This window comes from Scomber scombrus, chromosome 8, assembly GCF_963691925.1.
Source record: "Scomber scombrus chromosome 8, fScoSco1.1, whole genome shotgun sequence".
NCBI classification, from domain to species: Eukaryota; Metazoa; Chordata; class Actinopteri; order Scombriformes; family Scombridae; genus Scomber; species Scomber scombrus.
In genome coordinates this window covers 7,323,002-7,350,982 of record NC_084977.1, presented here as the reverse complement: position 1 = coordinate 7,350,982, position 27,981 = coordinate 7,323,002, and the positions used below count along the sequence as shown (strand labels likewise).

General features: G+C 40.3%; 2 protein-coding genes across 2 annotated transcripts; one reads left to right on the top strand and one right to left on the bottom strand.

Moving 5' to 3' along the window:
- Positions 1 to 3: 3 nt before the first annotated feature.
- Positions 4 to 19,891, top strand: nme7 (NME/NM23 family member 7). The gene is made up of 12 exons (XM_062424050.1): positions 4 to 100; positions 1,989 to 2,090; positions 2,333 to 2,499; positions 2,900 to 3,010; positions 4,572 to 4,622; positions 4,821 to 5,028; positions 5,135 to 5,240; positions 10,481 to 10,545; positions 11,181 to 11,249; positions 11,623 to 11,724; positions 18,512 to 18,619; positions 19,252 to 19,891. Exons 1-12 carry the CDS (start codon positions 89 to 91, stop codon positions 19,282 to 19,284), a joined length of 1,134 nt encoding a protein of 377 aa, XP_062280034.1. The 5' UTR covers positions 4 to 88; the 3' UTR covers positions 19,285 to 19,891.
- Positions 19,329 to 27,981, bottom strand: atp1b1a (ATPase Na+/K+ transporting subunit beta 1a). Its single transcript, XM_062424052.1, has 6 exons — positions 27,729 to 27,981; positions 23,803 to 23,931; positions 22,112 to 22,267; positions 21,706 to 21,890; positions 20,823 to 20,900; positions 19,329 to 20,694 (listed from the first exon to the last, which is right to left on the bottom strand). Exons 1-6 carry the CDS (start codon positions 27,820 to 27,822, stop codon positions 20,437 to 20,439), a joined length of 900 nt encoding a protein of 299 aa, XP_062280036.1. The 5' UTR covers positions 27,823 to 27,981; the 3' UTR covers positions 19,329 to 20,436.

The window sequence follows — 27,981 nt, the reverse complement described above, 5'->3', positions numbered from 1 at the left end:
ACACAGTTACTATAGAAACGAAGCATAGCCTGGGAGAGCTAGTGTTTGCTAACTGAAAACAGCGTTGGGGCATGTAGATTGTGTTAATATGTCAAAAATGGTAAGTTAAAAATGTCCCTGTGTAATAGCAATTATGCAAACACACTATTCATTAGTTTAACGAACCATACAGACAATTGTTTGCTAAGTGCTAGCATAACATACTAGTGCATGCTAGTGTTTGCTAAGCATAGCAGACACTAGCATGACAGTTAACGTTACCGACAAGCTGATATCGTTAATAAATTGGTTTTATTAATGTTGGCATTTTGTAGAAGCCAAGTAAAGTGATAGGTATGCTGAGACAGCTTTACAACAATAATTGTTAGTAGTTTAACTTTCTATCTCATGTGCAGTAGGTAGGCATTGACTAGCTAAAGCTGCTAACGTTAACTTTGTGTAGTGTTTGTAGTTTCTACGTTCCCATGCTAGCTTTCCGGTGACGACATTCATCAGTATAACGAGTTTCATCAACATTGTTGTAACATTCATGCCCTTTTTGCGTTGTATGTTAAGTTAAGATGGGTGGTAAATAGCTTCAGTTTGTACCTTATATGTATTAGCATCATGAGAGGGAGACACTGCGTTTAGACAGCCAATACATTTTGAGTTTTATTGTGAAGGAAACCACGTTTAAGAGTCTGTTAAATAACATTATTTTATTGTGAAGGAAAACACGTTTAAGAGCCTGTTAAATACCATTATCTTCAACACAAAAATAGCAATAGGCTGTTGTAGTAAAATAAACTGCCAAATGCAAAATAGTCTCTCCTGATAATGTGTTTGATAACATTATTTCAATAATTAGAGACTGTACATAGAGCAACACATAGGGGTTGTTTATTTTCTGTGCCTATTCAGTCAGCATCACAGGTGCTAGAGCTTTTGTTATGTTTGTTTGTTTTGGTCAAGTTAACATTGGGAGAAGACAGGTAAGCACTGTGACAATGGTGTTCCCTCTCTCTCTCTCTCTCTCTCTCTCTCTCTCTCTCTCTCTCTCTCTCTCTCTCTCTCTCTCTCTCTCTCTCTCTCTCTCTTTCTCTCTCTCTCTCACACACACACACACAAACACAAACACAAACATATACCTGGGGGAGGATGAAATCTTCCATTCATCTGGCATGAATGACTTTGGACTGTGTGGAGGAGACGAGTGCTCCCATGGTGACCGTCTGCACAGAAAGTGCTCGAAGCCAAACACAGGCTGTTGCTATGAGTGCAAATACATGAGCCGTCTCTACAGCAAACTCAACCAAAGTCTGAACTAAACTGACAAATTCACTTGTGTCAGTCATTTGTATTTATTGGTGTCCATCATCTTTTAAACCCTGGTGGCTATAATCGTTTTTTTGGTTGACAAGATGAACAAAATCATATCTGTCATCACTCATATTTTGATGCAAGCTGATAAGCCACCACTTTCAGTTTACCCTTACTTCTTACTTCTTACTTACCAGTCTACCATGCCCCAGTCACAGCTATCTAAACTTTCTTATATAAGTTACATTATTATTCTGTGATTGTGCAAAATAAACAACTTGCCATTCACTGTATTTCCTCACCTAACTCAGGCATGTTTCTCTACAAGTCTTTACATGTTGATTTTTATAGCCAAAACAATAACTCAGAGGAAGGTTTGGAAACCTGTTCAAAAATCTGTAGCACTAAAGCACACATTGAAATATGTTAACAGTTACATAAAGTGCGTGTGAGCTGTCATAAAATGGGTTGCAACATGCAAAACTGCAGGTGCGGCCCTTAACTTAAGGGACTGAGGCTTGTACTGCAACAAATAAGGAGCGGTGGACATGGAAACATTTTTTATTTAAACTTTAAACTTAAATTATTAGGACTCATACTAATCAGTGTTTTCCCTGTTCTCATTTAGTCTCAGTTTAAGTTATTGCCCCCTCATTACTCTGATTTGATCTGATCCTCTTCCTTATCAGGAGGATCGCTATGCCTTTCTTACTGAGTGGTATGACCCCACTGCAGCTCTCCTGCGCCGCTACCAACTGTTCTTCTATCCCAAAGATGGCTCAGTGGAAATGGTAAGCATTTACTCCTGCAGCTAAATATTCTTTGAATTTGACTGCTTCACCTTTCACAGTCCACTCATAGAGGCGCAGCCATTTTAAGTACATGATTATAAGCACTGTAGTACGAGCATTTGGAAAAATAAACCCTTCTATGGAAAGATCTGATTACATGTTGCTCTTTGTGATATATCTCACAGAAATCATAAACTGTACCACTAGTTCATTTTAATACAAGTATTTCTTTTCATTTGCAGTTTGATGTAAAGAACCAGCGGATATTTTTGAGAAGGACCAAATACGACAACCTTCACCAAGAGGACCTGTTTGTAGGGAATCGTGTGAATGTGTTCTCACGGCAGCTTAGTCTGATTGAATATGGAGATCAGTTCACAGCTAATAAACTTGGCAGCAAAAAAGAAAGGTATGACTGTGTAGGTTGTGCAATAAGTCCACATTATCCTCTCCAGTTTCATGCATCATGGCTCTACAGCACCTTGTAAACCTGTAATCATAGCTCCTTTTTTTTTTTTTTATTATTTGCAGATGAGTGTTATATTTTTTGTGCAGAACTGCTCACAGATAATATACACATACACTTTAATCATAATTTAATGGAATATTCAGTAAGAGGCTTTAGTATTTTCAGCAATTGTACACTGATCAAGCAGCATTTGCTGTAAGATAGCTGTCAAACTGATTTCTATTCCGGTCAACTGCAAGGATAGCTTTGACTAAGTGGGTGATAATAAGCAACTTGATACATCACAGGTTTTTTTTGTTACTGTTATTTATGTTTAATTTTTTTGTCTCTGTTTTTACAGGACTCTTGCTCTGATAAAGCCAGATGTAGTTACAAAGATCGGAGATGTCCTTGAACTGATATACTCCTCCAATCTCATTGTGACCAAAGCCAAAATGACAAAGCTTACATGGTAAGGTCAAAGCTTCACAGACAAGTGTCTAATAACAACGGCAGTCATACTGTCGTAATGTACCAGACAAACTGTGGCCAGAGAGGGAGACACAGGCTGTTCGGTGCCAGTATTCACATAAACAGATGGATGGCTCTGCTCTCTCACAGTTATTAGGAGCATATGGCATGCCAAGAGGCAGAGAAGGATGGCATTTAATTAACTACACAACAGTTTTATCAGGTGCTCCATCACGGTGCAGTTAAATGATCAAACAAATTTCAGGCTCAGATATAGCAAAATTATTTGAAAGCATACAAAGGATTGGATTTCTGGGCTGTAGGCAGGATTCAAAAATACAAGATTTCCCCAATGTACCCTCACCACTCTCAGAAAAGTTGACAAACATAGTGTCTTTTATTATTTCTTTATTTGTCATATTTTATTTATTCAGGTAACTATTTGGTTGTACTTTCTATGGTATCTTTTTTTCTAGTGGAGAAATGTATGTCTGTATTATTTAATTTGTTGGCTTAAAAGTAGTCAAATTTAAACATTTTGAGTCACACACTGAGTTACATGTATTGAGAAAAAAAGAAGAGGATTTGTTGTGATCCTTTAACCTCAACCCCTCCAAAAAAAGTCCCTAAAATGTTTGATTATTTGGATTTGTCGTATTTTACATGTTCTACTTACTAGATTAAGTTAGAAGTAGCAGTTCTGTCACAGAACTGAAAATCAGCAACTTCTTATAAACATACACAAATACAAATACAATATGAATAAAAACAAAAATAACATTTCTATATGAAATTTTATATTCTCTATAATTAGTGCCAGTTAACAAAGATCTTTCCAGAAACTTGGAAATTATTATGAAATTATGGATCCGTAAACTATGTACCCCAGTATGGATGTCTAACTGCTATATCAAAGCCACACTGTTACTTCCACAACTGGTGGAAAAATACTGGGTCTAAAAATACTAGAATCTGCCTTAAAATGTGTATGTTTTTAACTGCGGAAGGGAAACTCCCTCCAGATTTCAAAAACATAATAATCTCGCCCTAAATCTTGTGGCCATGACCTCAGTGTCCTCTGTGGCGTCTCCATGCCTGAGTATATTCTGCACTGGTGAGAGTTAGGAGATATATAGTAGTCAGTGGTGGAAGAACTGCTCCAATCCTTTACAGCAATGTGAAAATACTCGGTTAACTTGTTGAAATGAAACCTTGTCAGAAGTTTAGAGAGAAAAAACACTACTGGTTGAGCTGTTAACAACTAAGACATCTGAAATGTGATCCTGACTACACACTGCTTTTTGTAAGACGTCATTTAAATTTGAAACGCTTTCAACTCAGACATGTTGCCTTTTCCCCCAAAAGATCAAAGAAGCTAAAATCATACCATACACCCAGAAGCACCAATTCCACACAGTTCAACGTCGACTCTGGGAAGAGCTGACAGAAAAGTCGTTGACTTCTGTAAATTTCTTTGACAGTTCTTTGGAGTTCACACTGAATGTTTGAGATAATCTGGCCACTCATTAACTCCATATTTTTATGGTTTTCTTACATTACAGGAGCCAAGCGGCAGACTTTTATGTGGAACACCAGTCAAAGCCTTTCTTCAGGTGAGTGCCTGCAAATGATTTGTTGTGTGAGCCAACATAGAAGCTCTCTGATTGCCAGCAGCTGTCACTAACAAATCCTGTGACGATGATCCCCATGACATTGTGGTGACATTTGAAAAACATTAAGGCAGCTGACCCACTACTTGAAGCTATTCCATTTAAATGACTGTATTAATCGTGAGTTGCTCCATTTTGCAGCAACCTGGTGCAGTTCGTGTCCTCGGGCCCTGTGGTTGCCATGGAACTGATGGGTGATGAGGCCATGTCTATCTGGAGGAGGCTCCTGGGACCTGCAGACTCTGCTGTGGCGCGGAGGGAGGCACCGCAGTGTGTGCGTGCCCAGTTTGGAACAGATGGCATCAAAAATGTTGGGCATGGCTCTGACTCACTTGCTGCAGCAGCAAGAGTAAGACTAGCGTTATACATGCTCATATGTACCCCTTTGCCCCATGTTCCACATTCCCAGAGACGATCATCTACAGTGTTGTTTCCTATTTTTTTTGTCTTATTAGGAGCTCGAATTTTTTTTCCCCTCTACAATTGGCATTGGCCCCTCTAATACAGCCATCTATACAGACTGCACATGTTGCATCATCAAACCTCATGCCATATCAGAAGGTAAGAAACATGTAAACTTACATTTTCAAACTAAACAAACATTTTTCAGTTTAATTAATTTAGTTTAATTAAAAAAATGTTGTTTATAAAATGGTTAAAATCCTCTAAGTCTAATACTACAGTACTGAATCAGCAATAACTTTCTTGAAGGTTATAGTGTTGTTAACTTTTTGTTGAGACAGTCTCAGAGGAGTTGATTCAATTTTAAAGTCATGTTGGAGGGTGTAGTTTTGTTGTTCTGTTGAATTTTATTGTGCTTCTAATATTTATATAACACCTCTCTAAATTATACATACATAAATTATGTAGGTGCAGTGGCGGCTGTTATAAAAACAATACCACCAACCTCTATAGCGCCTGCTGTCCCTCCACCCCTGGCTGTAAACCTGTTTGTGTCACACAAAGGCACTACATGGTTACCACACTTGGCTTTGGATTTTTCCAAATCCCTGCACTGATCCCTGTTCATGGAGCATGCCACTAGAGCTCTGACCTGTGAAATGTGAAAGTCTCTGGACAGAGCTGAAGTATGCACACAATCAGTTGTTGACCGATGAGAGCTGGTTGTTCTGGCCATATAAGCCCAAACGCTGTTTATAAGAACAAGTTCATCGTGGTCTCTTATAAATGAATTTGATCAGATTGAATCTTTACAGCTTGTCCTCAGTGGTAATTTGTTTGGTTTATGATTTGGACACAGTGTTTGCTATTTTTAAAAACACTACGCCCTCTCATTTTTTCCAGACGAATAGCAGCAGAGACAAACTGTGAGGCTGAGATGACATTTTGATAAGAAGATGCGTAGTATAAAATATGTATACATCAGAAACAGCAGATAGTAAGTCATAATTAAACAGACTCTGCAGAATTGATATCATTAACAGCATTTGTATGTTTGAGCTCATAATATTCTACCCCCCAATGTCTCCTAACAAGATTAATAATCCACAGCCACGCTAGCAGCTCTGAGAGGCTTTATAAAAAGAAAAACAAACTGTCAGCCAGATAAACATAAGTACTGGACAAATTCAAATTTTCACCTGATGATGGTGCTAAATGTAAAGACAGAGAATCACCAAAATTCACAAAGACCATGAATGTCTGCACCATACTGCGTGGTAATCCATCCAATAGTTGTCCAGAGATTTCAGTCTGACTCATGAATATCAACCCAATTTCTAAAGAAAATCAGTGTCTGTGTAAATGTCACAAGGAAAATGTTACATGAAAAATTGTCTTTCAAACATAGTAAAAATAGTAGTTACTTGTAGCTTTATTGCACAGTGACATCTGAACACTTTTTTTTTTTTTTTTTTAAATCTGTAAAGAAAATTCAAATAATTGCAGTTACCTGTTCATGCAGCTATTAATTCAAAGCAATAGCCACAAACTTTCAGCATTTATTTTTTTGACATACAGAGCTGTTCATGATATAGCTTCTCTTCTTTGTGGTAAAACAAATGTATGTAAACATTTCTGCTGCACACCTGTTTCAGTGGGGGAGTAGTGGCCTGGCACCATAATAGGTATTTGCTTGCGACAGGCGTCATTTCATGCAGGCTGTGCTGTTTATTGACTGTTCAGTCACTGAGACATAATATGAAACCCTCCTGAACACATAACTTACAGTACACCTGGTGACTAATCAAATAGGTTGCCAGTGTCGGCCTAAACTACCCAACATAATCAATTTGTGAGTACATTTGAGGCAGGAAACTTTCTGTCACTTATATCTACGATACCTTGTTTGAACAGTTATTTCCGAGTGTTGCTGCTCCTTATAATTTGTTGATTGGTTTGGCTTCTGTCCACCAGACTCAGTTCATTTTCAGTCGATTTTCCATCAAAATAGTCTTGTATGCACGCTCAAAGCTGTAAATGACACAGCAGCATTTAAGACCCCTGCTTCCACCCGAGGAGCAGGTACTCTGTCTAGACTCAGCTTATGTGAGCAGGACCCTATCCAGAGTCAACCCACGCAAAGCTCCGGGCCCAGACAACATACCTGGCCAAGTGCTCAGGGACCGTGCTAACCAGCTGGCTGACGTCCTTGCGGATACCTTCAACACTTCTCTGAGTCAGGCTTTCGTCCCCGCAGGCTTCAAAAGGACCACCATCATCCCAGTGCCAAAGAAGACGACTGTGACACGTCTCAATGACTACCGCCCTGTGGCACTGACTCCTATCATGATGAAGTGCTTTTCGAGCAGCTAGTAATGAGACACATGAAATCCACCCTCCCCACCTCACTGGGCCCTCTCCAGTTTGCAAGCCGCTCCAACCAGTTCCACCAAAGACGCCATTTCCTACACCCTGTACTCATCCCTGTTTCCCCTGAATATTAGGGGCACTTATGTTAGAATGCTGTTCATTGACTTCAGTTAAGCATTCAACACAATCATCTCTCAGAAGCTGGCAGGGAAACTTTGCCTGCTGGGCTTCAACAGCTCCCTCTGTAATTGGATTTTAGACTTCTTGACAGAGAACGCTGAGAGAACACATTGGCGACAGAACATCAGTCTCAATCACACGAAGCACGGGCACACCCCAAGGCTGCATGCTCAATCCACTGCCGTTCACGCTGCTCACCCACAACTGTTCTGCCAAGTCCGAATTCAGTCACGTCATCAAGTTTGCTGATGATTAGTTACTTTTGTGTGATTGTCACTCTTTGTATTTATATAGGAATCCACATTTTTTATTATGTTCTTAATGTCCTTTTTATATTATCCTTAGTTATGACACACCTTGTAAAGTCGGTTTAGATATGAGAGCTACAAATTAATCATTGATAACATTTCTGAGATATCACTGCCGACAGGTTTACAGTCCATGTGATAAATGAACGATATTGGCGGCATAAAGAACCGTACAGCCATGCGTAATGGTTGTGTGCAATGACAGCTGTTCTGCTGTTGTAGAACCTCAACGGTGAAACACGTTTGGTGAAACAGCACTTCTTTCCTGTGTTTCATTGACAAGGGAGCAGGCTGTGAATTGATATGAAAACAGTCGGTACAGGGAGTGTCTTCTTCCATTTATGGCTAATTGTGGAAGTGGAAATGAGGCACATGCTTGTGCACCCATTTCCTCAATGACTGAGATTTATAAAGCAGAACCATGCGTACGCACAGATTTATAAATCTGATGAAAAGAATGTGTTTGCATATTTCTGGCTTTGCGCGCACTCACACAGTTTTAGTCATGAATCTACACAGTTTTTCCATCTGGACCCTGGTCTCTCAACATCAATTTTGCAAGGGAAGACACAGCAACGTCTGCACTTCCTGCAGAGACTGAAGAGAGCTGGTTTACCACCACCCATCATAACCATCTCCTACAGGGTCACCCTGGAGAGCGTCCCAATCGGCTGAATAACTGCTCGGTTTTGGAAATGCAAAGCATCGAAATGCAAAACCTGGTAAAGCAGAGTGAGAACAGCTGAGAAGATCGAAGGGATCTCTCTCCCCTACTCCACGCACTGCTCCCTCCCCACACCACTTGTTGGATCCCCCTAGGTGTAGGTATAGACTACGCCTCTCTGCTCCTGCATTGGGCACCTCATGACAACCCTACACTGACACCTTAGACCAGGCTATCATCAAAGCTGTGCCTCCTATACTATGTATAACTACCACTGATGTCACGGGTTAGGCATTATTTATATTATTGATGTTCTTATCATTTTTATAATTCAGTCATGTTTTTATAATCCATTTGTACTGCATTATTTATATTTATATTGTCATAATATTCACAGTTTTTATTCTGCTTCATTATCTGTTTTATTCTGTCAGTCATGGCAACACTTAAACCAAGCAGTCACACTATGCCACAGATCTGCCTTCATAATTAATGTTTCTGTTTTGTAATTGTTCTTCCTTTGTTGTATGAGGTTTCGTGACTATTTTGTTTTGGAGGGTTTTGCACCTTGGGCTTGTAAAGGACATTTCGTTCCTGTATGCTTTGTGTGTGGATGAAGGACAAAAAAACAAACTTGAACTTGAACTTGTAGAAACCCTTGAGTTATTATAGCAAAAACTAAGCTCATGACAATAATTCTGGCATTGTGAAGTGAAAATGTATGCTTTGCATCTTGTGCCGGTTTAGAATTGCATTGTTACAGTAAGACCTTAAACTGTTGTTTACCTTCGGACATGAGGTGACACCTATGGCCTCGGCCAAGAATAGTAACTCAATCTGAAGGGCTTGACCAGCTGTGCCCAAACTGGGACTGTCAGTCAGTTCAAAGACAAACGGTAACAAAAGCTTGCTTTGATTTCCCCTGAGGATTGCTTAAGAGGCTAATTTACGCTATGGCTACGTGTACAGGGGGCAGCCAATCACAGCGGTGACAAAGGAAGTTGTGACTGAACATGCACTCAGACATGACTGGAATAGAGAAGCTTCTGTTGCCAGGCACCCAGAATAGGATCTCCTAGCAACAGCACCAGCTGCTTTTGGGAGCAGCGATCATAGGCAAGCTGTTTGCTGCTGCCTGTGGAGGGCACAGAGGACTCAGGAGGTGGTTACTTACCTAGTACCCACGTAACTGGACTTTGACTGAGCGATTTCCCAAACGAGATGAAATTCATCATCACTCGGTGAAATACCTTGCCCAAACTGAGAGTTATGATTGCACTCAGTGGTATTGAGAATTAATGGAAAATGTAGACAAGTAGTATCCTGCCTGACGGGTACACAGGCTACTTTTTTATCAGGATGTCAGAGTGAGGCTGGCGCCCTCTTTCAATTATGTGTGTCTGCAGCAGTCTGACCTTCACTGTCAGTGTTGCACCTTTGTCACTGGCTGTACCATTTTTACAATAATGCACTCCCACTATGACAAAAGGCACAGCTCTTTATCTTGCTTTCCAAAGTGTTGACTGTCTGTACAAAAATAATATCTCCTCTTTTTTTGCATAGACAGGACATCTGTAAGACAATCTCATTGTACTTTGTCCAAAGGAGACACCACAATCTGAGGTCATTGCAACATAAGATAACATTTGTGTTTGAACGGTAGCATTATGATAGCTTTATAGCACATCCAATAATAGTAACTCAAGCTGTATGATAAGAATATGATGTGATCTAAATGGTTTCAGTTCTACTGCACTTGGCTTGGATCACATTTAAGAGTTTATTGTAGCACTAAACACCTTAGTTATCAATTTGTGCAAACTTCTGAAAAAGCTCATAAATGTGTACAGATATGAACAGCTTTAATTTGTTCACAGGCGTGACTGGGAAGATCCTGAACTCCATATGTGCAGCTGGATTTGAAATCTCAGCTCTTCAGATGGTAAAAACGAATTATTCTATCTGTGTGCTTTGGTATCGTAGAGTATGTCATACATTTTAAGTAATGGTTCGCTGTGGTAAAAAGGAAAACAGCCCCCATCTTCTTAGGTAATTTAATTTCGAACAAGCACCCATATATCTTGGCTTTACTCATGTAGCCAGTGTGTGTGCAGTATTGACTCTGTCTGATCCAGACTGACCCCATGATTGAACTCGGCGTCACTGCTGCAAACACTGACCTCTTACAGTCCATTCGTTTTGCCGCATCAGATGGGATGCATATTCTGGGCTGTAGGACAAAAATAAATCAATCAGGGTTTTATCGCTGTAACCACATGCTGAGCATGTTGTGCATGAATGGGAATAAAATATGTTTATATCACAAATTCATGCAGAGCCTTTTTTCTAAACATATGATTTCATATCTTTGATGTTTTTAGCACATTAGTTAGTGTAATTTTATGGGAATTACGATGATGGTGGAGCTGTTGTCACAAATCAAAGCATACACACTAAGCTTGATTTTTCATATTTCATTTCCTGGATTGCAGTCTCCATATTTTATGTTTTTGTTGTGAATTATTCATTTTCGTGCTTGTTTTCTTCAGTAACAATAATAATAAATTATTTTCACAGTTCAACATGGACCGGGCAAATGCAGAAGAATTCTTTGAAGTGTACAGAGGTGTTGTCACAGAATATCCTGTGAGTATACGCACTACATTGTTGTGCCATCATAGCAAATACCTGCACCGTAGCTGTATCACTCAATTATTACTTGTGTTTATCAAAGTACAAAGATTGTCTGATCTTTTGTAAGGATGTGGAGGAGCGAGAAAAAGATATCTCATTTGTCAGCAACCAAATGTATCAAAGATCATGTGCTGTAACAGTGAGGAGTTGTTGTGTATTAACATTGTCAGTGTATTTTCCATGAGAGTAAAAAATAGGTAAAATCAGTGCAGCTTTCTGATGAGTAGGTTTGGTAGTGCCTCTCATAGTTAATGTTCCCTGCTGATACACATATGTATTTGCTAGAGGCGTGATCTGGGTTTTAACTGTAAATCACTCACTGCAGAATATGGTGACTGAGCTCTGTTCTGGACCCTGCATGGTCCTAGAGATCCATGGCACAGACGCACCCAAGTCATTCAGAGAATTCTGTGGACCTGCTGATCCGGTGAGTCAAAGGATATTAAAATGATTTCTTATTTTGTCATAATACTCTATAGAGAGGAGGGTCCTGGTGGCTGCAACAAGGACTACAACCCATCAAATGGCACCCATTAAAAGACTACAAAACCCATAGTCAGCAGGGCAGTGGTTGCTAGGGCTGAATGATATTGAAAAAATATATAATTCCTATTATTTTGACTGATATTGCAATTACGGTATGATTTATGATACTAAAGTGAATGATCATTTTACATTATTATTACCATTCTCTTTGAAAAAGATATTAAATGGTTAAATACAGGCTTTAATATATAATGTGTAGGCCTGGTCATCTCTGCAGCACAACAATACTTAATTTCAAATGGTATTTTGACACATTTCAAATTTAATAAATATTGTGCCTCGGCCATATTGGGATTTTAATAAACAATTTTGATAAATTGTTCAGTCGTTGTGGCTGCTGCCCAGATGAACCAGATAAGCTGTGGAATGACCCGTTACGATAAGACCGAATATACTGAATTTAAGTTGGAAAACAAGGATTGCTGTCTTCATTTCCTGCACCCACTCCTCAAAAGCTCCCGACCCTTCAAGACATCACAAATAGATTATTTGGCAAAATAAAATGTCAAAACTTGTGGCAGTCAGTACATTGTCTGTAAATGATTATCCATCCATCATCCTCCTACTACTCCTCCTCTTACTCCTCCTCCTCCTCCTCTGGAGTTTTTCAAATGCCCTTGTTGTCAAAGGCAGGCAGCAGAAAACGTGATCACATTACTGTGTGATGTTAGTCTGCTGAGAAATTGTTAACCTCGGCAGCTGAAAGCTAAAGCCGTATGTGAATGAGGAGCCCAATATTTTAAATTTGAAGGGAGCCTAATATTTAATTTAAAAAAATTAATCACCTGAACAGTAAAATAATCCCACTGGCTTTGAAGAATCTTAAATCTGACACACTGATGAATACAAGAGTGTTTTTTTTTGGCCTTTGTTTGGTGTACATTGCAAAGAATTTGTGGCTCATGTGATTAGATAAAAGACTTGGCCATTGAAATAAACTTGCGTGTGTGTGTGTGTGTGTGTGTGTGTGTGTGTGTGTGTGTGTGTGTGTGTGTGTGTGTGTGTGTGTGTGTGTGTGTGTGTGTGTGTGTGTGTGTGAGAGAGAGAGAGAGAGAGAGAGAGAGAGAGAGAGAGAGAGAGAGTTTGAACACCTGCATGTATGTGTTTGTGTGTTCCTGGATACTGTGAATCAGTGCTGCAGGGCTGTGCCAGTGCGTGATGTGAAATCTAATGATAAGACGCTCTGCTTGTTTACCACAAAAACCAAACAACTACACACCTGCACAATTTCATCACCAGTCCCGCAGCGGCCCATGACTCAGCTGTGCTTCCTCCAGTTCAGCTTGTTTATATCATTTTCATCCGCTTCAGTTTTTCAAATTGAATGAATTTAACTCGTCTGTTTCGTATGCAGTCCTCCAGGCATGTTACCGACATTACAGCCATAGAGCAGGAAAGGAGTTAGTTAATTGGCTAATGATTTCCAGGTCACATGATGCTACACTCCTGCTCAGTGATGCTGAAATAATTAAGCCTTTGCAACAGTCCTTTGTTATTTTATTAGTTATCATCTACACATCTGACTCTGATTTGGTTTGATATTATAACATTTAAAAGCCTTAAATCATCTGCTAAATGACCCGAAAGCAACACATGTTTATAGTAGAAAAATGAATCAATCAAACTATACTGGTGCAGTCTGTTAGTGTTGTTTTCAGCCCAGTTGATCTATGAGGGGGAGGAGGGAGGCAGCAGCGTGCTTCACAGTGTCTGTTTAAATACACTGGGGGCAAATTGTACACACACTGGTGGCTTTAACAATGGGCTAATTCATGCTTTTTGAAAGCTGTGAGACTGGACAGGATTTTCACAAAATATGTTTTTCTTCTCATTCCTACAGTTGAATGTTTGAGCATGAGTTTGTTTTCACATTCATCTGCTGAAAGTGGAAAGTTTCTCTGAGCTCATTAAAAAAAATCTGATTTAAAGGGGACGGACCAATTAGCGGGATTTGTGACATCACAAACCATTTGGAAGCCAATCCTGGTCCAAGGGCTTTAATAGAAATAGAAGATAATTTACCTTTTTTGTGTGTAATATCTACTGTTAGGTTCTCAAATATATTAGATGCAGCTGAGGCTCATGCTGCTTCAGCTGCTATCATTTGTCTTTAACCATCGTTCTCCACTAAGGACTCTGTAACTTCTTTGATTGCCTCAGGCTCTGAAGACTAACAAGGACATCAACCAGTTTCATCAGTCCACGACCTCAGGCTAACCTCAGTATTATCTGACAAATAACCTAAACATCACCACTCCTATTCCTCAGTGGAGTTCGGTCATCTGATACATGAGATAAGTAGAGAGTCACAGCAGCGTGGAGATCTGGGAGAAGAAACATTGTAGACTGGATCGGTCTGTTAGAGGCCAGCTGATGGGGTCACCAACAGGGCATGTGTAGCTTAATGTGACATTATTCCGCTAAGTACCAATGTATGGTACATTTTCTTGTCAAATACAGCCTGTGAAGACATTCCAGACGTCATTATCAGGCCCACAGGTTTGACTGGTCAAACACTGACACTCCAGACTGTATGAAGAGGTCAGAGTGTCTGTGAATAGTTAATATTGAGTTGTGTGTGGTAAGAATAGGCTATTGATTTATTCCAGTTGACTAATCAACAACACAAGTCTTGTGTGAATAAACACATGACCGTGTACAGCTGAATTAATGACCTCTAACACACTTTATCACATTAGAGCTAGCACACAGATCAGTTTAATTACGGTATTTCTTTACAGAACGCAGCAAAACATGCACTGAAATATATGATGCAACACTTGTGAAGGCTTTCACTATGTGTTATATATCTTCCTCAAAAGGATCCTCATGTGTCTAACACCTCCACACCCTTAGCTGCCTTGCATTGCACTCACTCAGTCATGAGATTGTGCTCTGTCTTGTGATGTGTCCTGATATCAGAGTGGACAGACACAACGGTCCTCTGTTAGCCAGTCCTGACCCAGTCTGTACTCTCTGGCCTCTGTCATAGTGTTTCGTTTTGTCTCAGTCTCTAAATATACACTTCTCTTTTTTTTTCTTTTTCTTTTTAAATCAGCAACTTCATACAAGATTAGCGCACTCTACCACACATCAGTAATGCACAGTGGAGGGCGAGGCCATGTCATCATGCTTTGTCCTGTAGTAGACGATGAGTGTAAAAGATGATCCAATAGGCCTATAAATATCCTGTTACATGAAGCTAAAGAGACTAGCTCTACATTATATTTGGTAAAAATACAAGCTTTGCCTATTGATTTTTTAACTTGCCTATGTAATGCTTCAGTGAAAATTATATTAGCTGTCCCCGGTGGCAACTATAGCAGATTAACTGCTTTATTATAGCAGAAAAATGAAACTGAAATGGGCAATAATGAGATTTTCTTTTTTAACAAATAGTATGTTATTGATTAAAGGGTGAAAAATCGTAATTGGATAATGAAAACACTCTTTCCAAGCTAACACTGGGTGAGATTACAGAGGAGATAAATGGACAGACTTCCATAGTTATTCTGACATGTGGATAGTTTCCACAGAGCTGTAACTTTTGCATCATCGGGAGGTTTTTGTCTTCAGAGCAAGGCCGGCTCCACGCTTAATATTATGGCAACAGGCTCAGGATCTTCTTTTTTTTCCCTTATCGGGTCAAGTGTGTGGGAAAAAAGAAAATAAAGGAGGATAGTGGCAGTGGTTGTTGTAGTAATAACAAAAAGAAACAAGGGAAGATGACGAAGTAGAAACACAGAGAGTAAGATGCCAACAAAGAAGCATTAATGATAAGATCAAACACCATGAGCCAGAAGCTACAAGTGGTTTTAGGTTTGTTTCTTTTGTGTCATTTAAATGAAGCTCTGTGAACATACAAACAAGTGTGTCCGCTCTTGATTCTCACTTATACTTTTAAGTTTTAAATGTAATGGAAAGTCCCAATTTATCACAAGCTATGATTCTGAAATTTAATTACAAAATGTGTGAAAGTCACCTACTACAGTAGTTCAAAAAAGCAACATCTGTCAGAGGATTATTCTGCTGTTTAATGTTCCAATGACTGATGTGAACCCTGTGATGTCTTCCTTTGTTAAGTGTGGTGATGTGATCACATGGGAAAGTCAGTTGTTTTCATTAAGCTGTAGTTAAAAATAGGAGTGCGTGGTAGCATTTTAAATGTCCCCAGCTGCTGCTAGATGTCAAGTAGTGATAAGAGAGTTTGAGGAAAAAGCAGTTTTACATATTGTTCTAACTATTATTGTCACTATTATACTATACTGCTTCACAGTAGGACTAACCACTGTTGCAGCGTTGTGTGTGGTGTGACAGAATCGTGTCCAGCGTCTCGGTCTCTTAACTCCCTTCAGCTGGGTCGGGACGGTCAGCGGCGCGTGAAGGATCAGACGTGAGACTTTTTCGATTTCTGGACACCCATGTAACCGCCGGGTCACCCTAGCCCCCGCCACGAATGTCCACAAAAGCCAGCAGCCATTACGTGAACATCAATCTAGCGCACTATGGGACTCATTAAAATCAAATTAAACACAGACAGTAGGTCACTCATGGGTAACTAACGCAATTACAGAGAGCGGCCTTTTTTGCGAAAGAATTATTTTATCACTAAGTAAATCTTCCCCCCCCTTCCTTTTACCGTCTTTGTGTGCAGCATCATGTGGCATGGGACACAAAAACAACAAGGTAGATAGTTATACACAAGGATATACTATATTTACTTACCTTACACACAATTCTACTTGTATCATTATCCCTTGAAAGTGTCCAGCCACATTCGGAGTCCTGTTGGTCTTACTTCTTCCTGAAAAGTAGAATTTCAGACTTCGACCACTTAGAATTACACTTATTAGACAGATGATGGAAATACAGTCATCCAACAGCCGACTAAATTCTCAATTAGAGCAGAGTTGGTAGGCGGCGTCACTGGACTGTGGTGACATTTGGTATATTTAATGGTTTAGCCAGTGTAGGAAAGACAGTTTTACAATGTAGATAATATTTGAGTAGATAGAGCCATAACAACCTCACCTCACATCATTAATAATTACACCAATTATATTACCACTATTATAGATTTACTTTTCTATCATTTTTAGTTAGTTAGTTAGTGTCAAAATCTTTCTACAGTTTTCTGCATTTAAGTGTTGAAAGCTCTTCAGCAGCAGAATGACTAATACCCTATTTGACTAATATAACTGTTAACTTGAGAATCCAAAACCCACCACAGGTGCAACAGCGATGATTAAATGCTCTATAAACATTTTCTGGAAGATTAAATGTTAAATAACTGTGTAAAGTCAAACTGTGAAACACTTAATGTACCGTACTCCAGGACTAAAATAGATCCCAGCTGGCCCGTCCATTCCCAGGTGATGTACAGGTTCCCATGGTCCTTGAACATTTCCAGTTGTCGCTTCCAACATATTCTTCCCGTCGTAGTCACTTTAGTGTTTTGTAGTGGCGCGTAATCATTTTAACTGGAGGACGTGTTTTTGGTCCAGGTTTTTGTTTTAAAAGACAATGAACAGCTTCGGGAAGAAGGCTAGGTTGATTTACGACCTGAAGCTTGTTTCCTGCCTTTCCTGCGCGCTCTCATAAACCATTAGAGGGTAAAGAACCTGTCAAAAGGAAATGTCTCCCTGTCATAACACAGTATTATTCTTTTCTCCACAAAATCTGAGATAAAACAAACCTTAGCTGGTGTCACGTGAATGTATTTGTATCTGGTTATTCATTTGAATCTGTGATGACTGGGGAACATTTTAAGCAACAATGTCCTTATAAAAATGTCCCTGATTTGCTTTTTCCAAAGTATCAAGTTCTACATGAGAACTGCATGTTACATAATGTTTTCTTTCCATTTAGACTTAAAAGGCATCATGGCAAATTAATAATTCACATATTATCCTTCCCCTGATAGCGGACCCTGTGGGAGGGTTACATTTCCTTGAGGCACAAAGTAGCAAAGGGCAAGTGAGCCTGCTCTGACCTTGTGAGTGTCTGATGTTGAAAGAAAACAGATTCAAACTCAAGATTAAGCTGCTGCATGTAAAAAACTGTGGAAGTAAAGATGTAGAGGAGAACATAAAAATGTCTTCTTCTCCTATTTGTGAAGTGATAAAACATTTAAGGGGATGAATCTTATTTGATTAGTTTAAGAAATGTACTAAACTGAATGTGGAAATTCAGTGGGAATGTACTTGCTGGTGTCTGGAATAAATAATATCGACTCATCTTAATAGAACAGAGGGGAAAGTATCAATATTGTAATATTATTGCAAAAAAAGTGGGTGTATTCATTTTTTCTACATTATGAAACAGGCAATAACATTCTAATATATTTCACGCTATGTGGTGTGTATAAAGTTTGCTGACTGGCAGTGTTTTGTCACTTCCTCTACTGGATCACATGTGTAATTGCTGACTAACCACTCTGTCTGAGTAACATACAACAGTACAGGATGTGCAGTTAAAGAACTACACCCTATCATCAGCACAAAGACCTGATAATTGGACAGAAAGTTGCTGTTTTAGGTCCCATGTCATTTAAGGTTGAACTCAGTCTGAGTTTAATACTGATAAGATGATTTGTCTGTTTCATTCGTGAATGAATCAAAATCAGTTGTTTTCACTTTCAATAAAAACTTGATGTTTTCTTCTAACAGGAAATTGCTCAGCACCTCCGTCCCTCCACCCTGCGTGCCCTTTATGGTAAAGACAAAGTGAAAAACGCAGTTCACTGTACAGACCTCCCTGAAGACGGTGTCCTGGAGGTGGGTGTTACTTCACTGACACACACACACACACACACAAACACATTGTACTCTGCATATACTGTTCTGTCAAATACTCCCACATTATTCATTAGTGCAGTTCCTCTGATCCTACACACAGGTTTGCTCATTGTCTTCCCAGCACTTGCATAAATAACTACCTCGCGTTCAGCCAAGAACAAAACCCCCGACTCTGTGAAGCCGTGTCTTTAGACGAGTCTCATGACTCCGCTCTGTGGGCCGGGGCAACCTTAGATCACACTGGTTTTGAGGAGAACAAGACTGGCAGCGGAATTTGAAACAAAACCATTGTTTTGTAGGGAGTGGGTCTGACCCATCGAGCGTCATTGTTCAGGAAAACTCCTGATCTGCGGCCTGGACAAATGCCTCCTTGTTAACCATTAGCTGGTGACTGACTGAGCTGCCATTTCCCCAAGACTGGGAGAGAAGTAGCCAATAAAAAGGCTTGTGCAGAGGAGCATTTGCTCTGTGAACTTTCACAATGTCATTATTCTGATATCAGAGACGGTGGACCGGCTGACACCTTAAACGTGACATTTAAATTCAGGATATTTTGTATGTATTTCAGGAGTCTTTTTTCATGGGTATTTACTTTATGCTTTCTTTCACAGGTGCAGTATTTCTTCAAGATTTTGGACGGGTGAATGCAAACGAGAAGACACATTTAACCAAATTCAAAGACTTCACAGTTGTTCCATTTTTTTTGTTTATTGTTTCAGCCTTATGCAGATTAAATAAAGTGACAAGAGCAGACTCCTGACAAGTGTTTTGATCTTCAACATTGAATTAAGTATGTTCACACCAACTAAACATCTTATTACACGGGATACTGCATTGCCTCTGATATTCTAACTTTTGACCAGCGACTTTGGTATTGGATTCATACATTACACTTTGAAAAAAAATGTACAACTGCATAAATATAAAATTCTTCCACCATGAAAATGGCTAAAACATTCAATAGTAAGTTGCATCACGTCATGTGATGTCTCCAGCAAAACAGATTTCAAAGCACTGAGTTGCCACTGTTTCCATGGAGGTGACAGACTTCTAGGCTGGACCCACAAAGCTCTACTCTACGAATTAAGAATGAACAGATGTAAGAGTATCAAACAGAAATGTCATCAAACCATATTCTACAGCTAAGGTGAACAACAAAGAAAAAGTGTACAAATGTATCCTTCCACAGTCAACTTGAACATCTCGGTAAAGTAACACGAAAAAAAAAAAAAAAGATTCCATGGAGCGCAGTCATTTACTCATACATGGGCCTTAAAGGTTCAGAGTACCATGCTAGTATTTCAGTTAGTCAGAGCACATTAACGCAAACTCCACACACTCACATAAACTAATACACCTGCACACAGACACGAGCGCGCGCTCCACACACCTTGGACCACTAAAGCTGACATAAGACAGAAGAAATTACGAGACTAGACTACAGCACTGGACACTCCAAAAATATATAGAAACCACGTTAGGATGAAGTACTTTGGGGACAGAAACACAACTCGCTACACATCAGTAGTGGAATAGCAGTTTTACAGTAATAGATGAACACATCCCATGGCTCAAGGAATATTTTCATTTACAGTAGAATAAATATTTGCTATTGCTACTCTTCTATTTTACATTCTAACCCTCGACAGACACACAGAAAAGCTAGTGTAAAGCACACGGATTAAGTGTAGGTCCTGTATATGAATGTTCAAAGACTAGTGGTGTTTTATCTGAACTCTTTTATTCTCTCTACATTTGACTTGTTTTCAAAATGAGAGTGCTCGTCATGGCTGAGGTCACGAGGTGATGGTGAGTTTAACATCAAAACGTCCTTGATAGCGATCTTTCTCGCTGTAATCGATGTTATCTCCGAATACTTTGCACTCAATGCGCACCTCTTCATTAAGGGTGATGTTGGCGAACTGGATGGCCACCAGAGGCTGCAGGTACTGGGGCTGCAACACTTTGCCGTAGTATGGGTAGTACTGAAGGGGGAAGCCGCCGTCGATGCCAAAGTACTTAATATCTGAGATCTTGGCTTGGTCCTCATCTCTCTGCAACGAGAACGGTTGAATTTGACTTAAAGTCGAACCTTTTTATACAGCACTGATACTACGACAAATAATCCAATAGTATATTTTACCAATACACAGCTGACAGGTAGCAAACATATTAAACTCACCTTATGTTTGCAGAAAACCGGGATCACGTGGGGCTTGACCTTCAGGGTATCTGGGAGTGAGTCATTGCTTGATGGAGGCTGAAAAGAGAGGGACTAGTTGATGAACAACATCCTGAGCAGGTGATTATGTTGTGTTTGATTGTTCGCTGCCTTTATAAATATTTTACCTCCATACGACTCACCACAACATGTTTTATTTGACTTAAATGTAACAATACTGGAGCCTGTTTAACTGCTCAGTTCATAATAGCAAATATCAATCAGGAATTCAGGACATGAAACTATTTGGGACAATATTGACCGTACTGTGTGTAAAGATGCCACTATTAGTTGTGCTAACAGAAATGGAGCATAGATCATAGCGGTAACACTTTACCCAAACCCCCCAAATGTAACTTTTATATTTTATGTGCTGCGTTCATTTGACTTTATGTTATGAAAAACAATAACATCCAACATGTCATCTGCAGCTGAGTGCGTGAAAATGACTGAAAGCCAAAGTCAGTCAAATATGCGCTATTTACAAATGCAGAATGTGCTACCAACACATTCTGCATTTGTGAGAAAAATACCTGATTTACTGCTGCCGGATGAGCCTGGTTTACATTCCCTGTCACATTTTTGTGCTGCTCATTTTTACAAGGAGTGCTAGCAGTTCAAATATCTCACTCAACAAAGAAGTAGTTCCTTTCATTTATCCACGCTGAGTCATCATCAGACTGGTAAGTAACATTACTTAACAGTTTGAGTTGCACTGTACGTCACATGGCTGACAAAATAATAATTTATCTTTTTCTATACTCTTATAATTCATTACACAATTATTGATTTAACTACTCATTTAATCATAATGGTGTTATTTGTAATTGGGCAGTAAACCTACCCTTGGTCTGAAGTTGACAATCCTGTTTAGCTTGACAAGAAGGCAAGGCTTTCCTTCTTTGAAGCCGAAAGTGTCATCATATATCCCTGAGCAGCTATCAAGCCAACTCCTGCTGAAGCGGCAAGCTTTCCTCTGGCCTGCATCACTCTCCACACTTCCACGGTCCTTGTATGTCGAAGCAGTGCCTGCAAAAAAAACCCAAAGACGTGTAAATGTCAGTGAAACATCAGTCCTACTTGTATTTAATGTAATTAGGAGAACACATAACTTTAGGCTATGATGTTTCTCATGAAACAAACGACGAATAGACGTAAACACAATTGACAAATATTGATTGAGGATAGTTCACTACCCATCAGGGATCAGCCTGAGTATGACAGTCCCTGTATGATAAGCTTATACTTGCCTCCACAATCTTCAAATTTCTGTGTCTCGGTCTGATTGTCGTCACTGTATGGTTCAAGTAATTTCAGCATGGTGGCGACGTACTTATTATATGTTTCTGGTTTGCTCATGGTGAAAGAAATTTCAGACTTCTCTGAGCGTGGGGTGTGTGACAGACCTGAAAAACAGAAGCATGTTTGGATAAGAAAGGAGAAATGTGGTCATCAAAGGGTTAAATACAAAACAGAATTTTTTTTGGTTTTGTTTGTGGAAATCAGTGAAATTTCTGACAAAGTCTACAATGAATTTAATGCAAGTTATTATTTGTAGAGCCCAGAGAGACAAAGAGAGAGAGAAAGACAGAGAGAGGGAGAGTGTGTGTGTGTGTGTAGTGTGTGTGTGTGTGTCTATTATCTAAGGACAACACACAATGTAGGGTCTTGGGGATTTCCTCAGATGGTCTCTGTCAGCTCTTTATAGCAGTAATTTTCCACAGACCTTGTGCACAAGGCCTCTGAGGCGTGGCATCAAGAGAATGAGAGATGGGTAAGATGAGTGAAAGGAAATGTCATATTTATTTACCCTTTTTTACCCAGCAACTAGATTTGCTTATTTGTTGCTGTAAATGAGAGCGGCAGTGGAGTTATTTGTGTGAACATTGACTGAACGCTAACATTTAGCCATTTAGTGGAGGCTTGTGAAAGTTCACCGATCCCCTGCCCCCACCCTTCCAGTCTCACGTGTGACTCTCTCACAATGGAAACTTTTAGCCCCAGAGTGAGAGAGGCGGGCTCAAGCTCTGAGAGAAAAAAAAAAAAAAATCTAACTAGTTTCTGCTTCCTTTAATCGTGCCACTACTGAAAACTCACTTGAAGCTCAGAGTGCAACCCCGCTCTGCTTTGCCTGCTTTGCTCTTTTGATAGTCAACAGTGGTGGAAGGGTGACAGGACCAAAACGGCAGGCAAACTCAGGGTTGAGTGCATGAAGCCAGTCATTTACAATGGCTGCTAAAAATACCGCCAAGGCTACAGCGTGTGCTGTGCAAACAAGTACTGGCACAACAAGACAAGGCTGGGCACTTAAAAATCTACACCGTCTCCTGAGCTCACAGGGAAATATTTTTGAAACGCCCCTCTGTGTGCGTGTGTGACTGTGGCGGTGTTTCAACGGCGTTGATCTCACAAGATTACAGATTATAGGAGAGAATTTTTCTTCCTGGCAAAACAAGCTTAGAGGCCTCGCTTTAGCTGCGAGGAAAAAACTACTCGTGTGTTGTTGTTTTTTTAATTTTCAAAAGAACCGGCTCCAAACTCTGCATGTTTTCATGTGAGGACGTCGCCTGTGACGCATAATCACGGCACACATGAATCGATTTAGTCACAATGAGTGTAAAAAAGCTACAACAGTTCCCCAGTAGCCTGAGGGGGGGAATCATTGGCTGGCTGAGAGGAGTGAAGGACAAAATGGCTGAACCTATCTAAGGTCAGAAAAGGCTTCTGATAGACTGGCTGCTTTAAAAAAAAGAAAAGAAAAAGGCACACCCTGACATTCATTTACAACACAAATCCACACAAACACACACATACACAGCAACATCATTAGCCAACGCTGCCATCTGGATTACACAGATTACTGTTGTTTGCTTTTGCTCTCGAACCTTTAAAACTATAAAATGAGTGAGAGTAGAAAAGGGTGGAGGGTGTTGTTGTTTACCTGGGGGAGCAACTCGATCCTGATAGGTGGGTTTGTACTTGCTTAACGTGAGCATCATTGCCTGAATGGTCCCGATGAAGATTCCAGCCAAACATCCGTAGAATATCAGGTAGAACATCAAGATTTTAACTGTGGAGGGAGGAGGGAAAAGAAAACGTCAGTCGTCATGTTAAAAAGGTTTTTAATGGAGCAGCAGAGACATGAGTTTAAGAAGAAATGAATGTGTCAGATGATGTGAGAAACCTTGGGAGTTTAATTGAATAAGTACAAACACTTTCTCTTCTCATTATGGAAGCCATTTTAAAAACACGCAGTCTCCTTTTATTATTTAACATTTTCTCACATTATGGAACAGCAGGAGGGCTTCATTTCCAGTACAACAGGATGAGTCATATAGCAGCCTCTCTCACAGACCCTTCCCCTGCTGTGTCACCACTTACAAATGGGTTCGGCTTTTTTTTTTTATTAAAACAACAAAAAACCCTCGTTTAACTGAGCAACAAAGCCTCGCTTTGCCTATTCTCTCCCTAACTTGTGATTAGCATTTCTTGTTTGGCTGCTTTCAGTCAAGTGAAGATGGATACTTAACGCGTCTAGGCTACACGGTTGAAATGTAGCGCTGCAGTCTTTGATTGGTGTGAAAATGTTTTTGTGGTGATCTCAGAGCGGCTTCAGAAAAGTCATGTGACTCCGGTTTAAAAAAGAATTCCTCTTCACTTCTGAAGCTCACATCAAACTTAAAAAAGTACATCTTTGTAACCAAACAAGCCCACAAATAAAATTTAATTCCCTCTTTTTGCAGTAATAGTCAATCTGATTTTGAAGATATTTGAATGAATATTTTTACATATTTTTTGCATTTAGAAAAGTGTGATGTTTAAAATCTGCATATTTATAACCTTCAAATCCTCAGAGTCTAACTTGTTTTCTTCTACCTGCTTGCCATGAATCATTCAAATCAACTCTCATTCAACATTTAACGCCACATATATATGCAAAGTGAGCTATGACGTCATGTGTAATTCAGGGTTCCCTGAGGACTCTTTAAGATCTTCCTCAACGATCCCATTCCTGGTGTGTTTGCTGTCGTTATGGCACCCTCCCAAATGTCATGTCGCTGCGGGTAATCAGTCAAAAAAATCAACCCCCTATGAAAAACCAGTTTGGCAGGTCTGTAAGGTGTTCAGCCCAACAGCCTTATCTCCCACTACAGACCGTTGATTGTAGGAGGTTCAGTTGGCTCTCTGGGCCCTCGCCCTTTATTGCGTTACTCTGATACTGTGAGTTTTTCACACTTAGAACAAGTGAACAGTGTTTCCCCGCACATGTGAAAAGGAGCAACACCCCATTTATCTTCCATACAGATGTTCTGAGACAGTTTGACTCAAGCCACAATCTAAAGAAAAACCCTTCTCTCTGTTTATAAATGAGTGATTAAATGTGAAATGTGAGAAACAGGCAGCCTTGATATTATGTTCCAGCGTGGCTACAGGTTGTCATAACACCTGCTACCAATGTAAATGCTTGCCGAGCTATTTGCTAATGAGCATGTATGCGGCTGTAGCAGGGATAGCTCAGTGATGCACCTGTTGAGAGGGAAACTATAGACTGGCTGCCATGTCGGGCTGCAGTGCTAGTGCCTGACGAGTTGCGTAAGATCAGTTTGCAAGCAGTGATTTTTTTTTTCCACAATAGACCACCTCACACACACACAAATAAAACTCAGTCCTGTGAGAGTGATCTTTCAGATTCAGGTGAAATTGAAGAGAAGAGGGATATCAGAGCATGTGAAGTGTAGCCAGGGCAATTAGGGATTATGTTCGCTTAAATTTATGTGACATGTCTGTACATTGTATCCATCTGATGGATTATATTGATAGATAATTACTGGAGATTTACAGAAGACACAAGAGATCAGTTTGGCGCTGCAGTCCGAAGTCAACACTGTTGCCTAGACATGCAAATAACACAGAAACCGTCCTAGTGGTTGTGAGAGGCAGTTTGAATGGAGAGCACCTCCCCCACCAGACTGCTGCAGCGTGTGGAGGGGACCTTCACCACATGCATGCCACACGGATGCCCCCCCCCCCCCCCCCCCCCTCTCTCCTTCTCTTTCTTTTTTTTCCTTTCCTGAGTGTGTCTTCTATACAGACATTTCAGTCGTAGTCTCTGCTTTTGCTGCCTCCTTGGTGCAGTTTATGACTCATTCAGCACATGTCGAAATCAACACACGGAGGCAGACACCGACTGACAGCGACGCTCCTCATTCACCAAACACCCCCTCACCCACCCCCTGCTTTAAAAACTACCCAAATTGAAACTGCCTTATTTCAAACAGCTCCTAGCCTCGTTGCTTAACATTGCTTTAAAACGAGCAGCCTGGTAGAAAGCCACAGTATCATCAATACGGGGGCGCAGACACAGACATACCTGTTGCTTTTTAGTGTTAGCACTGCTGACTTTTAGTTAGTGCGACATCACTGTACATCACGACGAGGCACTACTAACACTGTAATATATGCATACTACCACTGTGACTACAAGAATATCAATATTACTACACTAATAGCGGTGGGTTTAAAACAGTATATATAAAACGTTAAATTAGCTCCATTAAGTTCGCTATCAACTCGCCATTGCCCAGCTATGAGGCGACAACACGACAAAAAAAAAACACCACCGTGTTTTGTCGCCTTTTCTTGGAAATGAACAATTACTTGAGTTTTCATTAAATAAGGAATGAGTGCTTGTATACTGGTATAGAGAAGCCGGTTTATGCCCCCTTTCTTTCCTTATTTCAGGTAAGGGGGCGAAACGCTCGGAGATGGAGAAGACACAGAGAGACATAAAAAGAGAGAGAGAGGCGACCCAGGAGACATGTGAGTCGTGATGCGTTTCACACCGGGGGAAAGAAATTGCCACTTCTAACGTGTAAAAAAAACGGGTTAGTGAGTTTATTGGGCAGTCTAATACTGTGTAGTTATCCTATCCAATCAACAGCCAACACTGCTGAGCCTCTAAGCCAGCATCCTATCGTCTTAAAGTATTGAAAACAGTGGTAAAAACGATTAAAGCTGGATCCATAATCTCGGGTTTGAGTGAAAGGGGAGAGGGAGGGGGTGGGGGAGGAGGAGAAGGGGGGGCTGTGTAGTTAACCGGGCCTGCACATAGGAGTCAAAAGACTAGCTATCCAGCTTATTAATAAGAGGAATAAAATGTCGTCTGCTTCTCCTCTACTCTCTGCATGGTGTGCCAAAAAATATAAGAGGGTGAACCGGCATGGCACGCAGAAACCCAACCCAACTTTCCCCGGTTGGGCTTAGTGGAAAAGTCCTGGCCCACCACACTGTCCTTCAAGATGACCTTTTCATAAAGGACGTTTCATTATTAAATGTCCCCACTCGGGCTACGCCTTGACTCAACATTTCCTATTTCAATGCATTACCCAGAAAAAAAACAGTTATCCACTTTTAATCTTGGCTAAAACACGCGAGCAAAGGGGAACAAATGAGTCAATCACAGTGCGAGTTAATTGATTCTTTGATATACAATTAGCCAGTTTTTTTATATATATATATCATTACAGTCGACCTGTGGCGTGTGTGGTGGACTTATAGACGCTCTGTGAGATTCAAGCCACTTCGGTGAGTTGAATCGTGATTTTTAACAGCGCCAACTTCACAGCACACAGCCTCCATTGAAAACACGGAGTCACGACGCAGCGTGTCAGAGGCTAACACAGCTCTAACAGGTGCTGTCTGTACAGTCAAGAAACGGGGAGAAAGACAAGAAATATCTCTGTTGAGCGCCAACACTTTCACCCTTTCTCCCCTCCGTCGTTCACTTCACACAGTAATGTCTTCCCTCAAGCAGCAGCTAGTTAGCTCTTTACTTCAGTAAAAATACAGGAAAAAGGCAGTACTTACACCAACTGACTCCTGTTCGTCCTAGGAACTCCCTCTTCTCTGAATTCCACACAAAATTCTTCCACCCGCCATCGCTGTCTTTATTTCCAGACATTTTAAACTCTCCGGTAATATCCCCCTTTTCTTTCTTTCTTCGACTTGTCTGCTTTTTGACAGTGTAGTTCGGGTAGCTTTAGCTCAACTGTTAACCGTCCCTCCACAGGAAACGCAAAAGGACAGTTTCGTACCCGACTCCTCCAATTGTAGCACACAC

Bases quoted from the DNA above. Each gene is read 5' to 3' on its own strand.
- nme7 (XM_062424050.1), top strand. The intron at 2,500-2,899 runs GTATGACTGTGT...CTGTTTTTACAG, and splicing joins CTTGGCAGCAAAAAAGAAAG to GACTCTTGCTCTGATAAAGC. The intron at 4,623-4,820 runs GTGAGTGCCTGC...TCCATTTTGCAG, and splicing joins CAGTCAAAGCCTTTCTTCAG to CAACCTGGTGCAGTTCGTGT.
- atp1b1a (XM_062424052.1), bottom strand. From the start codon at position 27,822: ATGTCTGGAAATAAAGACAGCGATGGCGGGTGGAAGAATTTTGTGTGG. The intron at 22,268-23,802 runs GTAAACAACAAC...TCTGTTTTTCAG, and splicing joins GGATCGAGTTGCTCCCCCAG to GTCTGTCACACACCCCACGC. The intron at 20,901-21,705 runs GTAGGTTTACTG...CTCTCTTTTCAG, and splicing joins TTGTCAACTTCAGACCAAGG to CCTCCATCAAGCAATGACTC.